Source organism: Lepisma saccharinum, chromosome 10 (assembly GCF_977018435.1).
Source record: "Lepisma saccharinum chromosome 10, izLepSacc3.1, whole genome shotgun sequence".
Taxonomy (NCBI): Eukaryota; Metazoa; Arthropoda; class Insecta; order Zygentoma; family Lepismatidae; genus Lepisma; species Lepisma saccharinum.
Window position 1 is genome coordinate 23,845,117 of NC_139238.1, and position 14,671 is coordinate 23,859,787.

The 14,671-nt window shown below is 36.2% G+C and overlaps 1 protein-coding gene across 4 annotated transcripts in view; it reads left to right on the forward strand.

Moving 5' to 3' along the window:
• The window catches only part of Pi3K68D (phosphatidylinositol-4-phosphate 3-kinase catalytic subunit Pi3K68D), a 418,322-nt gene that overhangs the window by 136,628 nt on the left and 267,023 nt on the right, over positions 1-14,671 (forward strand). For all 4 annotated transcript variants that reach the window (XM_083129651.1, XM_083129654.1, XM_083129652.1 and 1 more), the window contains 3 exons: positions 5,985-6,131; positions 10,321-10,572; positions 11,051-11,180. In XM_083129651.1, coding sequence (XP_082985777.1) covers positions 5,985-6,131; positions 10,321-10,572; positions 11,051-11,180 — 529 coding nt within the window. The remainder of the gene's footprint in view (positions 1-5,984; positions 6,132-10,320; positions 10,573-11,050; positions 11,181-14,671) is intronic.

The following is a 14,671-nucleotide window of genomic DNA, read 5'->3' on the forward strand; positions in this document are numbered from 1 at the left end:
CGTTTCTTCATTTTTTTATGAACTGATTTCAACCGCATTTCACATTAGTGTCGTTATCTTGTATGGAATACTGTTTCCATATTCAGAGACTGCAGGATTCAACGATATATAACATGATAGGGTTCCGTAAACATGAAATATTAATGCAAGTGTCCCAAAATCATGTAATGACGCTGTACGGTTTCATGTTGGCTGTCTGAATTATTCCGTGCATAATACGCACCACAGTTTTTGGGTGCAAATATTTTGGAAAATAGTGTGCATTATGCATGAGTAAATACGGTATTCCCGTAGTCTGACAGCTCTGTACTCTCTACAGACAGACGAAAGCCCTTTTAAATGAATGGTTATGTGCAAGATGTATATTCAACTGCAAATTAAATTGCCTCTTATAAAATATTCATCATCGGCATATTATTTTTTTTCTGGAGTTCTTACTTCATCAATCCACTTTCATTTACTGAGCTTGGACACTTTTCTTTAATAAATACTGGAGCTCGGAAAATCTCAGAACTAAATAACAGAAACAATCAAGAAAATTGTTGCCATAAAATGGCAAGTGGTAGTGGCCATATCATGTCATCCAGCAAGACACATTCCTCTACCAAACTCTTTCTGTAGAATGAGGGTGGTGTTGATTCATGCAGATGCTTTTTGGTTGTTAGTGGTCAACTTAAATGCATAGTTGTTATTGTATGTACATATTGCTTGCATTGTAGAATTATTTTTCTTGCAGTTCACTGTTCTTACAAGGATATAAACACAATTTTTGCTGTTATGTTTCGCGAGAACACACACTCCTTTCATCAGACATTTATTTATAGTTTGAATATTATTATATTTCTATCAATGGAAAGAATTTAACAAAAGCATAAAGAAGCAGTTATACAATGAATCTTGTGAATAATATTACGGGTACATTGTTCGAACATAGCAGTTCAACTGTGAAACAAGCAATTTATTAATATTATTTTTAAAATGAAGTTGTCAAATTTTAATTATGGATCCCAAATATCATCAGGTAATTCAGACATCCTCCTCCTTTGTATGAAGATTCTTGATCTCTCCTGTAGGAGTAAAGTTCAAAGGTCGTGGCTTACCTTACTTGTGAAAGAGGGAACTCCATGTTGAGTCTATATTGCCATTCTCATTATTTAATTTCTAATTATTATTTTATTTTTTAACTAGAAATAAATGTCTGATGAAGGGAGGGTGTGTTCTCCTGAAACTTAAAATTATGTTTGTAAGAACCGTAAATTGCAAGAAAAATAACATAAATGCAGTTTCATTTACTTAATTTGTGTCAAAATGCATATGAAAAATATTTTTGAAATCTTATTTTTCAACAAAAACATCACATTTGTGTATAAATTCTAAGTCTGTTCATGACACACCATGGAAACTGTGGAACATTTTGTGAATGACACTATTCCCAAAAGCACATATTAAATTAAGTCACCTACTGTTACCAACTGTGTTCCAGCATAGCATAAATAGAGATATCTCATTTGGACATTTACTTTCCAGCTTGGCTCAAAAGTTAAATATAATTTGCATTCCATCTAGAAACTAGCAAGCTATTATTTTCAGGCTGATGTAACTTAAACTGATAATACAATGTTTCTGTCAATGTTAAATGCTAAGGGCAGCTGTCCCAAAATGTTTTGTTGCATATTTACAGGATAAACTTTTAAATCTTTACAGTGGAAAAATGAAATATTACCAGAGTAACTTGTATTTTAAAAATAGTTAATTTTCTGATATCTGCAGTACATTATAATATGTGCTGCTGAATTTGTACTGTTTTTGAATGAAACTGGTTTCATCTGTTTTATTTTGTTAGAACTTTCTTTTTTTTTTTGGTGCCTCAGAAATGGATTGACAATTTTCTGCAGGTAATTTGAGGAATGCTGTAATAATGTTATGAAAGCATGGACATAGACAAAACAGTGCACATATTCTTGTTAAACACATCTGCTGGTAGTTTTGTGAAATTAGATATTTGTAACTAACTACCTGCATGATTACTTGCTACAGTACATGTTGTGAGTATAGCTTATGCAGATGCAAATATGTGTTTATGGAATGAATTGTATTTGCTGTGACCCTCTCACCTATCCAATAAGCTTACAGTGGATGTTCTTGAATCATGTAAATGTAATTCATAATTGGGAAAAGAGACGCGGTAGTATATAAATATGGAGAAACTAGTACTCACTTTATCCACGAAACGGTGTTTTTCTTCTATTAATTTCAGTGGCCACTGCCACCATCCTCGTTGGTACTCGCTGTACTGTTGCTTGGCGTGTGTCTTTTGTTTGTAGTTCTCCGGTCGCTGCAAGGTGCACTGTTGTTAACTGTACGTCTGCGCCCGTGTTGTCTGCTGCTATTTCCCGGGGTTAACTGTTGTAGTAGGGGAATCCAGGTGTGGTGTGCCTGTCCGCTATCGATGTTCAGCTCGTGCGGGAAGTGCATTATGGCATGATGGTGGCTATCACTGGAATAGCCCTGAAACATAACTTTCCACTTGGTGCAATAAAGCGGAAATACAGGTCAGGCACCCTAACCAGCCACAATCAACCTCCAACAACCAATATAAATGGTTTGCCTTCCCCTACCATCCCACCACATCCAACCACTTATCCAAAGCCCTTCTCCCATATGGCATCAAAGTAGTGAAGAAACCCAATGCCAAATAGCTGATAAACTAAACATACACAAACGGTACTTCCTCTCCCCCCTTAAAAACCTAGGTGCATATGATGCAGAATGCGAGTGCAAGGCACATTACATTGGCAGATCCATCAGATCTATCAATGAAAGATTCCAACAGCACCTAACGGATGCAAAAAAAAGCCCAACCCACTACTGGTCTTGCCAAACACATCTAATACCATAGCCATAAAATTCAAAAGGTACAAGTCAAACACACTGCCCACACACTCGTAGACACCAAAATCAAGGAAACGCATGCCATAATGCACTTCCCGCACGAGCTGAACATCGATAGCAGACAGGCACACCATACCTGAATTCCCCTACTACAACAGTTAACACCAGGAAATAGCAGCAGACGACACGGGCGCAGAAGTACAGTCAACAACAGTGCACCTAGTGGCGGCCGGAGAACTACAAACAAAAGACACACGCCAAGCAACAGTACAGCGAGTACCAATGAGGATGGTGGCAGTGGCCACTGAAATTAATAAACAAAGAAGAAAAAACAGTTTCGTGGATAAAGTGAGTACTAGTAAATGTAATATTTAGCAACTCTGTAAAATATTTGTAGTACATATGTTGGAATTGTAATGATTAAATGAAGTCCACTTCATAATATTTCATCCTTTATCGTGCTGTATCAAAGTAAAATTATGGCTTGATACTACTTTCAAGTTTGTGTTTGGCATGCATGTCTGATGGAATGTGGTAAGACATCTGAATTTTGTGTATATTAACATGTAGGCTGGACTTTACTTTAAAAAAGATATTTACTGAATCACCAAAAAACTGCATGATATGTAAATTGCACATTCATTTCTGTAGTTTAGTTCTGCTGTGTATTTACTTTTGTAAACATTGCAGTTATGAGTTTTCTGAAGTAACTTGTGGACAATAGTCTTTTGTAATTTCTTCTATTTTGATGTACTACAGTGCCTTTATTTGGTTACTGCACTGCTACTTGGCCACATGTAGTGGCTGGAAGCAGGCCACTTGCTGGCTAAATTGGATGTATGTACTTCCTCAACTCAGCACATAGATATATGTTAATTATTTTTATTAAAATGATTCACAATTACAATAGTAGTACATCTTGTGTGTGCCAAATAGTAAGACTAGGCTTGTCTGTCAAGAAGGAATATACATTTTAGGTTGTTTTATTGACTGTAACAACAGAAATTTTCTCTCCTGGCTTTTCGTAGGTACACTCCTGTGTGCACACTTCAACTGTCAAAACTAATAAAATGTGCCACCTTATGTGAACATGGGTGTATATCACATTGCATTTCACATTGCAGAAGGGATCATTGTGTGTCTTTCAAAGATACACTCCAGTCTCATGAAAATTTTTCACATCAATTTATAATGCTTATTCCATTATACAGTGCTTTTCAGTGTTGAGTCGTCCGTCAAGCAGCGACTAACGCACCAGGCGGTGGAAGGGTGTCTGCCGGCATTTAGACCCACAGCTTTACACTGACCTTGACACTGGATGGGTCAGTGCATCAGTATTCAGATAGCTGGTGTAGAGTTTGCACATATTTGTGAAGTGTTAAGATGTTAACAAGTATTTTACATAGTTTTGTTTTATTTTATGTATTACTGGTGCTTTGTGCAGTCTAATAATGCCACTCTATGCGTACAATTTGTAACAATGCATTATTATGCACTACTCTTACGTCATTACAAATTATTGTAAGGAAGTCAGAATACGTTTTGCAGCAGAATTTCCAGATGTTCCTGTTTCACACAGATTCAATGTTGTGATACTTGTGAACAAATCAGGGTCTGTACTTAATAAGAAGTGAAGGGTAAAACAGCGTGTCCTTAATGAGAGAAACTAGACAACGTTGAAGTACGATCAAAAATCCCTCTGGCGCCTTGCACAAGAAACTGACATTTGCATGACGTCTGCGTTGTGAGCTACCAAGCTTTTAAACCTGAAGCCATACATTAGAAGAATTGAAAGAAAATATCAGGAGAAAAATTGAATCAATTTCGGAAGAGGAACTGATACATGTTAGTGAAAATTTCCTATAAATATGCCGTAAATGTGTGGATTCATCATTTCCAACACCTCTTGCAACAAGGTACATGCTCATTTTAATTGTAACTGTCCATGTGGCTGCGGTGGCTCAGTCGGTAACGCATCTGACTACCATGCTAAAGGTCCCGGGTTCGACCCCCAGCCGGTTCAAATCTGGGAACTTTTCTAACGTTGGAAGCGGCCCCGGCGCCCACCCAGCGTCAAATAACATGGGTACCTGGGGGAAACCCTGGGGGGTAAAGGCGGTCAGGGGCATGGTGCTGATCACATCACCCCCACTCACGACCAGATCAAGAAAGTGTGGGGCGTTACCCCTGCACCCCCTATACGCCTTCATGGTGTGGTGCTAAGCACAGGGGTACACTTTACTTTTTTTTTATCATGTAATTGTACGAGCTTATTTCATTACATAGCTAGCGGTTCCATTTATGCAGATTTCCGGTTTGCTGGCAGACACACTCTCACTGCCCGGTGTAATAGCTGCCGCTCCGCGGAAGACTCGACCGTGAATGACACTCTACTTACAAAGTCTATCGATTGCACCCATAAAGTTTTCCCACTGACATTATGTTATAAAAATACATTAGGAGTATCATTATGCACCTCAAAAATCACTTGAAAAGATTCTACAATTTGGACATTTTAAAACCTGAACATGATAATTATGCTTGTACATTACAAACAATTTAGATTCTCATTGACTATAGTATGATCATAAAATGCGAAAAAAAAAAAAATAATACAATTTAATCTAAACCCTGAAGTATATACTTATGAATTGTGGTAACCAAAGTGAAATTACAATTTTCTAAATTAACATTATTATTTTTTTTCAAAAATCTTCTCAAAGTAAGGTGAAAATTGAGCACATTATAGGATTTTAAGCCTTGATATTTGGAAACTTTGTCGTGTAAAACTTGCTTAAATTTTACCGTGCTTGTAGAGTAGCTTCCATGCATGTTGTGGTATTTATATCTATCTAATCATAGTAATCTCAAATTGTTAAAATGAATAGGTAATGCTATCACCAGAAGTATCTAAATATACTAACAGTGAATCAGTGTAATTTCGATACTTCCAATTATGATGATTTTTTTACAAATCATGATTTCCGTGATATGTAGAAAGCATTACTATGAATTATATAACTATTTATGTATGGTGCAAAACTGCATGTAGGTATTTGTGTTTTACATTTCTAGATTTTTTTTATTTTCAGAATTCATTCGAAGTACTGCCACCTGATGACAAAAGTCTGAGCGAATCAAGGTATCATCGGCGCCTGCAACTCATGCTGAGAGCTTTGTTAGCCATATCAGGAGAGGCATTGAGAAATAGATTTCTCTCACAGCAACTTCTGGTTAAGGTATGATATGGTAAACGCAAATGTAAAAAAAAAAAAAATGTACAAATTGCGACCAGTCCATGAATTAAACCTTGGTTCTAGTAAATTGCATTTCTTAGAATGGACATGAAACTATACATAGGTTGTGAAAATTTTATATAGATGCCAAAGTTGGGCTTAGTACACTCTGTCCCAGGAATCTCTGAAGCAAGCAATCAAAAGACAAGTCTCTGCGCAAGTAGTGACTCGAGATGCTTCGTTCAATGAACTTGTGAGGGGAGAAGTAAGTGCGGCTACCAGCCATTTGCAGAAGGCGTGCTTTGCTCCACCAACTCAGTCTTTTAGGTATGCGTGGTCTTGCTCCACAGATTCCTGGGATAAAATGTAGCATATTTGGTATAGCATTGGCATGGAATGATGATGATCTCCAGTTAAACCCTTGGTTGATTCATGATATTAATATAATTTCATTAAATTATATTCTGTTTGCTGTAAGCTATTCCATACAGATCATTTGGATTGAATATCACCATTTTTCTTATTCTATTTTAACCTTGATTACATGATTTCAGGTATTGTCATCTCAAGAATCTTACATATGTTATTTTTTAACATGACTGTTTTGATTTGGATGCTTTGTAAGGAAATTGTACTTGGAATAGTGACTTCTCTCATTATTAGGGATGAGCTGATATCACTTGATTGATTTGGTTTATTTTACTTTGCTTTTCTGCCACTTTTACTAATCGTGAAGATTAGGATGAGTGAGTAATAAAATAGACACAGAAACACTCCTAAGGAACACCTCTGTCCAGGCTAGGATTCGAACCTGGGATTTGATATCACTTTTAACCAATGCCGATACTCTCTCAGATTCTCACCGGGAGTGATGCTTGAAAATTGTAACAAATAAAAGTTGTTCAAAATATTGATTAATGTTACTGGGCGAGTATTCTACTCCTATTATATGAATCAATTTACCAGACTTTTGCTTCAAAATACCCAATGATTATATCAGAACATTGATGTAATCACAAAATACAGTTTTTCCACACACACTATTCGCGATTAAAATTATCCGATATGCCATCTGGTGAGATTTTCTGGAACTGCTCTATGTAGGATACGATGTTGTGTTGACGTCTCAAAGCATGGGAAATGTGTTCGAAAGAGTAACATCTACTGTTCAGTTTTTCACTCCAAATCGTTTTGTGGGTCAGGACAAGTGAAAAGTTTACATGTGTTTCCACCCCGTGGAATCAACAAAATCAAATTTGTAAATAAATCAGGGAAAACAAAATTGTTTGGCAGAAGATTGGCATTTACTGATAACATTGAAATGTGGTAAGGAAATTACGAAGAATGCACGAGTCCGTTCACTTTATTTTCTGAAAGATGATTCTATTACCATGAAAGTAAAGTTTTAAATTGTTCTTTATGAATAAAACTTTTTTTTTTCGAAAACAATGTTTTATCCCAGACCTTGTTACTAACTAACTAACTCTCTAGCCTTCTTAAACCCAAAGGTTCATGGCTGCAGCAACACAGGCCTTCCATCTGTCCCTATCTTGAGCAAGATCTATATACTCTTTTCCATCCATACCGATTTCCTTGAGGTCCATCTCAACGTTGTCCCTCCATCTTTGTCTGGGCCTTCCTACAGGTCTCTTACCATCTGGTTTCCCAACAAGAATCCTGTAAACTCCTCTTTCCTCTCCCATTCGTGCCACATGGCCTGCCCACCTAAGTCTTCTTGATTTAATTATTCTAATAATATCTGGACATGAATACAAATTATGCAGTTCTAAATTATGTAACCTTCTCCACTCACCTGTCTCCTCATCCCTTTTAGGTCCAAATATTTTCCTAAGGATCTTATTTTCAAATACTCTCAATTTATGTTCCTCTTTCAATGTAAGGGACCAAGATTCACACCCATATAATACTACAGGCAAAATTACTGTTTTGTATATTTTAACTTTTAGTTTCTTAGATATTAAACGACAAGACAAAAGTTTATGAAGAGAGAAGTAACATGCATTTCCTGAATTAAGCCTACTTTTTATTTCCTCTTTAATATAATTTTCATTTGTTAATATTACTCCTAAGTATTTGAATTTGGAAACTGGTTCAAACGAGTTGTTATCAATAATTAGATTTTGATTATTACCTAACACTTCGTTTCGGCCTGTAAGCATATATTTAGTTTTCTCTTTGTTAACTTCCAAACCTATTTCTTTAGCAGTTTTGAAAAATATTTTAGCATTATTCTTAATTGTATTCACATCATCCCCCAGTAAGTCTACATCATCTGCATATGCTAACAACTGAGTCACACCATTTAATTTTAGTCCTTCTTTAGTTTCTTTTACCTTCCTTACAGCATATTCTAAGGCAAAATTAAAGAGCAATGGAGATAATGCATCTCCTTGTTTTAACCCATCATGAATTGTAAATTTGTCAGACATATTAATACCCACATGAATTTTACTTTCTGTTTCACTGGTGCATATTTTTATCATACTAACAAGCTTCTTAGGTATTCCAAACTCTACTAATATATTATATAATTTATCTCTTTTGACCGAATCATATGCTTTTTTGAAATCAATGAATAGCTGATGGACATTTTGATTATATTCCCACTTTTTTTCAAGTGTCTGTCTGATGTGAAAAATTTGATCTGTAGTTGATCTGTTACGTTTAAATCCACATTGATAATCACCTATAATTTCATTAGCATATGAGGTTAGTCTTGTTAAAAGAATGTTAGACAATATTTTGTATGTTGTTGAGAGTAGAGGAATTCCACGGTAATTATTGCAGTTCATTTTATCACCTTTTTTAAACACAGGAACAATTATGGATTCTTTCCACTGTTGAGGGATTTCTTCTTTATTCCATATTAAACAAATTAATTTATGAATTTGACATATTAATAAATTTCCACCATATTTAATTAACTCAGCTGGTATTAAATCAATGCCAGGTGCTTTGTTATTCTTTAGCCTTTTAATAGCATCTTTAACTTCAGTCAAGTTAGGTTCTGGAACTAAAGGTTCTGCTGTGTGGACTTCATTTACTTCTGATTTATCTCCTACATGGACATTTAAAAGGTCATTAAAGTAGTTCTTCCATCTATTTAGAATATCGCTTGGGTCAGCTAGAAAATCATTGTCTTTATCTTTTATCAAGTTTACTTTACATGTAAATAAAATTTACTTCGTAATTTCTTGTAGATGTTACATGTAGATGGAGCCCAGACCTTGTTGGTGGTATTATCTATTATGTTTGAAATTTGGAACAGGTGCAAGTCAATTAAGTGTGAAGATGGAAATAGTTTGAGAATTAATTATTGTCTGTAATTATAAAGATAACCAGAAAAAGAAAATCTACATGCTAATGTTGCTGTTTCATTCAGCAATTCCTTTTTCAGTGAAGATAGCCTTGATGAAATCGTGAATTCTATTGTGTTATTATTAAACCAGTCTGCCTCTTTGGGGGAAGAACTGCAACGGTATGTTTAAATTTTTCTCCTGCCCAAGCTTTACAAATACAAGTGAATAGATTTATTTTCAAATTATTTCCAAGAGCCCAGTTATAACCTGAGATGCAGATGAAACAGCACAGCACCAGTGCTTATACATTACTTTCGTCTGCTTTTTCGTGTTATTTTTGCCTATCATAATTAAATGATTCGTTCTCAGCACAGCTTCACCTTCCTTATAGTTCCTGGAATTCACATCGCATTCACAATATTTAAAAATATTGCGTAATTTAAACGTTTCTTCCATACCAGCCAGACAACATTACTGAATGTAAACAAAGATTTATCCTACATAGAGTGGCCATATTGAAAGAGATACTAGCGCTCGGGTGGTAATTTTAATCGCGAATTGGTGCAAAAGAAATTTAAACTTAAAATTTTGCATAACTTCCAGGATATTAATACTGCGAAAGTGTCGCACATCATTTTTGTGGACCCTGAGTAAAACCAAAATGCCAGAAATGTATCAGTATTTTATTTATTGGTAAATAAAATCAAGCAATATCCAATACCGATACTCCAATACCGATACCACTGGTATTGGTTGATGCTGATACATTGGCATCGGCTAATCCCTAATTGTAACACTAAATTTCTATGTTATACATATGTATGTGTTGGCGTATTGATAGTTTACAAAGCATATCAATATTTTTTTTCCAGAGCTTGCATGAAGTAGCAGAAAATATAAAATCCACAAAAGAGTCAATGAGACTGAAAGCCTTAATGCAGAGTTTGGAGACTGTTCATCATAGCTTAGAAGATTCCGCAACTTGTCTTCCACTTAGTCCTAGTTTAGAAGTTGGTGGAATCCAAGTTCGTACTTGTTCATATTTTCCTTCAAACACATTGCCATTGAAAATCAATTTTCTCAGTCTGGAAGAGGATGGAGGGATTATTCCAGCCATCTTTAAAGTAAGTATGTCTGTAGTATGATGATTGGTATAACTACATTATTAGTAATAATAACATGGACGAAAACAATATTTTGATGGAAAGCAAGGTGTGAGTAATTTTCAGAGATGAAAGCAGAGACATAATATTTAAGGTTATTGAATTTTTTGGTAATGAAGCAAGGGAGAAGTTATAAATATATGACAAGGCACAAGGAGAGGGGACGTGAGAAGAGAAAATAAATGACTGTCCACTTTTGTTTGAGAGTTTGTCAGGGTTTTTCTTTACTTGGTAACATGTAACATGATACACAAAAGCCTACAATAAGAGATTGCTGTCTTTCCTACTTTACGTTTTTGATTTTCCCAAGCAGTTACTGAAGAAATCTGATTTAGTTAGTAGTGATTGCAAAAGTAAAACTGTTAGATGCCTTTAAATCAAACTAATTTTACTGTCAAAACCCAGTGAAAATGAAATTTTTATTTTCTTTTTACTTCAGGTTGGAGATGACCTCCAGCAAGATATGCTCACAATTCAAATGATACGAATAATGGATAAGCTCTGGCTGAAGGAAGGGCTTGATTTGAAAATGGTTACCTTTACCTGCATTCCTACTGGACATAAGAGAGGTTAGTATACAAGAAAGATAAACTATGTTTTGTTTTGTCAACTCTTATAATAAAAGAAAAAATAATAATTTGAAAGTTTATTCTGGTCCTTCGGGGTCCCAGTCCTTTTCAGTCCCCCTCACTTTGTGAACCGTTTTATTGTTTAATCTGTCTTTTGGGATTCTGATCTTTTGTTGTTGAAGATATTTCCTTAGTTATCATTTCTCTATAGAGTAACTTGATACTTTTTTGTTGGTGGTAGCGTAGTACATGTAAGTGCATTATTTCCCCAAGCAAGTAGTCACACCGTCAGTCTCATCCATGGGACTCGAGAGTCATTGATGAAAATAAGACATACCTCAATAGAGTCTACTTCTTGCTGTGGTTGCAAAAAAACTACATACATATTGGACATGTTGAAGTTGTATTCTGTGCCTTAAACTTCAACATGATGTACTTTTCCATCAAGATGGCATGCTCTGCAATCATGCCCATTGAGAGATTTCCTAATCCATGACTTACCTAAAAGGTGGATTGGAAAAGGTGCTAATCCTATATATATCCTACCTAGATATGCAGATATTACTTCTCTTGACATTTTACAAATCTACACAGAGAAATAAACTGTACCAAATGCCAATAGGTGATCTTCTTGACCTACAAAGCATTTGTGCTGTTATAAAGAATTTGACACTGAATACAGATTGGGCATCTGATGTACAGCTAGGTTACATATTGGAGGATTATTACCTATCGTGGGGGTGCAGTCAGCATGAAGAAGCGATTTGCAAAAGTTTCCCTCAATATTACTGCCATCACCTACATATATTGTGTAGCCAGACATTCTCGCACCAGCCACCATAAGTACCTCCCCAATGGTGTAGTGGTAACGTCGTAGTCTTGTCATTCGATACCCGGTGGAGGTAAAAGAAGTTCAGATCCCACTTTCAACTGTAGATCCAGTCCCGATTAGCCTTCCGATGCATAAAGTGGACTGAAAACCTCAATTGAAACTCAAGAGAAGCTACCAAAAATATCTCGTTGAGCTACTGATAACTCACTATCAATGCTTTTGTGATTTTTGTCCTGGAATAATGTGAAGAATATCGATGATTGGCACATGTTTTATTCTTTAATATCAAGAAAATGAAAGTTATTTTACTGTCATTGTAATTGTATCGATCTGGCCCTTTTTTCAGCAGTTGGGGAAAGTTGATAAAACCCTTAGTGTATTTAAAAAACCTAAGTAATTTTCCCTTGATTAGTAACAGCTTATTGCAAATAACTTTACAGTGTGTTATCTGTATTTCTGTACATACGTTAGCCAGCCCCTACATAAGCCATTAGTGATCTTGTCACCGGGTTTGAATCCCAGCCTGAGCACATGTGTTCTTTGTAAGTGTCCTTTCATTAATTTCATGCAAATGTTGCACTGAAGTAACAATCACCAGTAATTTCAGTGTCTGTACAACAGTGTTCAATATGCCTCCCTGTTGACATGAATGAACCTTTGGAAGCGTAAGGCTTGATTCACATCTACACTCAAGCAACACTCAGGTCACTGTCCCCTAACGCTCCACTCATGTTCAGGGGGTACCCACACTAGCGTATAAGCTTCGCTCAGGTCAACGTACGATCAGTGTGAGTCTGGTATTGGTTTCTTCACAGAGTACACAGATTTTTCTGTATAAAAAGCCTGCCGATTGTTTGAGAGATTTTCAGTGACGGACTTGTCTGTTACAGCACTGCCATTAATTAGAAGAAAATAAAGAAGAATGAGAATTGCAAAAATGGGGATTGATTGATATGGTTGATTTACTTAGCTTTTCTACCAGTTTTGAATAATTGCGAGGATGAGGATTCGTTGTCATATGACGAAATGGATGAAGGGACATCACAAAGATCATCCATGCCCAGGCCGGGATTCAAAATCAGAGCACCTGGCGTCGTAGCGCACTGTGCTAACCACTTGGGCATGGATTGATTGATTGATTTAGATTACTTTACTTCGCTTTTTGTGCCACTTTTGGCTAATTTGCGAAGATGAGGATGAGTGATGGTATCATGAAATTTATGAATGGACACTCACAAACACCCATGCCCAGGCTGGGATTCGAACCTGGGACCACTCGGCCACCAAGGTCGGCTATTAAAATATAATAATGTTAATTGATATACTTTTGGTTTGAAATCGGCAAACGTTTATTTGCAACTACAATGTGCAAAACTGTAAATGTCAACAGTGGTAAACACTACTTTGTTGGTCTAGGTTTGGTGTGAACATTTTCGGCCTCATTGTTTCATATTGACAGTGTTGACCATTTATTTTGTCAGAAAGTTTCAGACACAAAACGTGACAGATAAACATCAGGTTCTAAGCCTAGTTTCAAGGACCCAGTTGTTATGCACATTGTGTGAAAAGTCATCTTCCTCGACAAAAAAAAAGAATAACTTTGTTTAGTATTCTGTAAATGAAGAAAAGTTCATTGTTAATCTTGATTCGGAGCTAGATATCAAGAATTATTTTTTCACTTGGCAGAGAGGTGACAAATACCTCCTTTCCCTTTGCGCACACACACACAAATGACAATTTTGTTGTCCGGAAAAATATGTCTGTCAACATGTTAGCTTTGGATTTTAATTCATGCAAAAAAGTTCATTACAACTAGAGCTCATGGATCATATTTGTGGTTAGTCTTTTATTGAATTTTTTCATTGGCTATAATTGTCATTTGGTTGTTTCGGCCAGTTTTTCCTTAAATTTCTTTTACTTGGTTGATGTGGTGTTTTAAGTCCACTTTATGCCCAGTAAGGCTAATCGGGACTGGACCTACAGTTTAAAGTGGCCACTATGTGCCCCCACCGGATAACGAACCTGGGACCCCTTGATTACAAGGCGACAATGCTACCACTGCACCATCAGGGTGGCCCTTTTATTCTGCTTCATGAAATCATATTTTGCACAATCAATCAATTTTATCTATACTCGTCTTTCTCTGTGTTTCAATAAGTCTTTGACTTCAGCTCGTTCATCTTCTACACACAAAACTAGGTTACATATCCTCTGCAACAAGGCTAAGACTGCTACTGAACTGTGGGTTGAGCGATACAGGCGTTCACATCAACAATCAAGCTTCGGCAAAGTCAAGCTCCTCCCCCTCAAGCTCCAGTCAAATATTCTTTCCACCTGATTGTGACCGAAGGGCGAGCCGAGTGTGATCGAAGCTAACCTTGACCGGACCACTAGGTGTGAATGCTTCTATTTAAAAAGCATTCAAGAATATTTGATCGCACTGTGAGCGCAGGGTGATCTGAGCGTTACTTGAGGGTAGATGTGAATCAAGCTTAAGACAGTGCAATCAATGGTTGCATGAAGAATTTTCCTGAATGATGCTCACTGTGCACCAGATTTCTCTCAGTAGGGCAACTTTGATTGTGGCCACTGGTATTGCAAGTAATTTTTCAGTTTATTTTGCACTAATATATAATAATTCCATGTCTTTTCAAAAAAA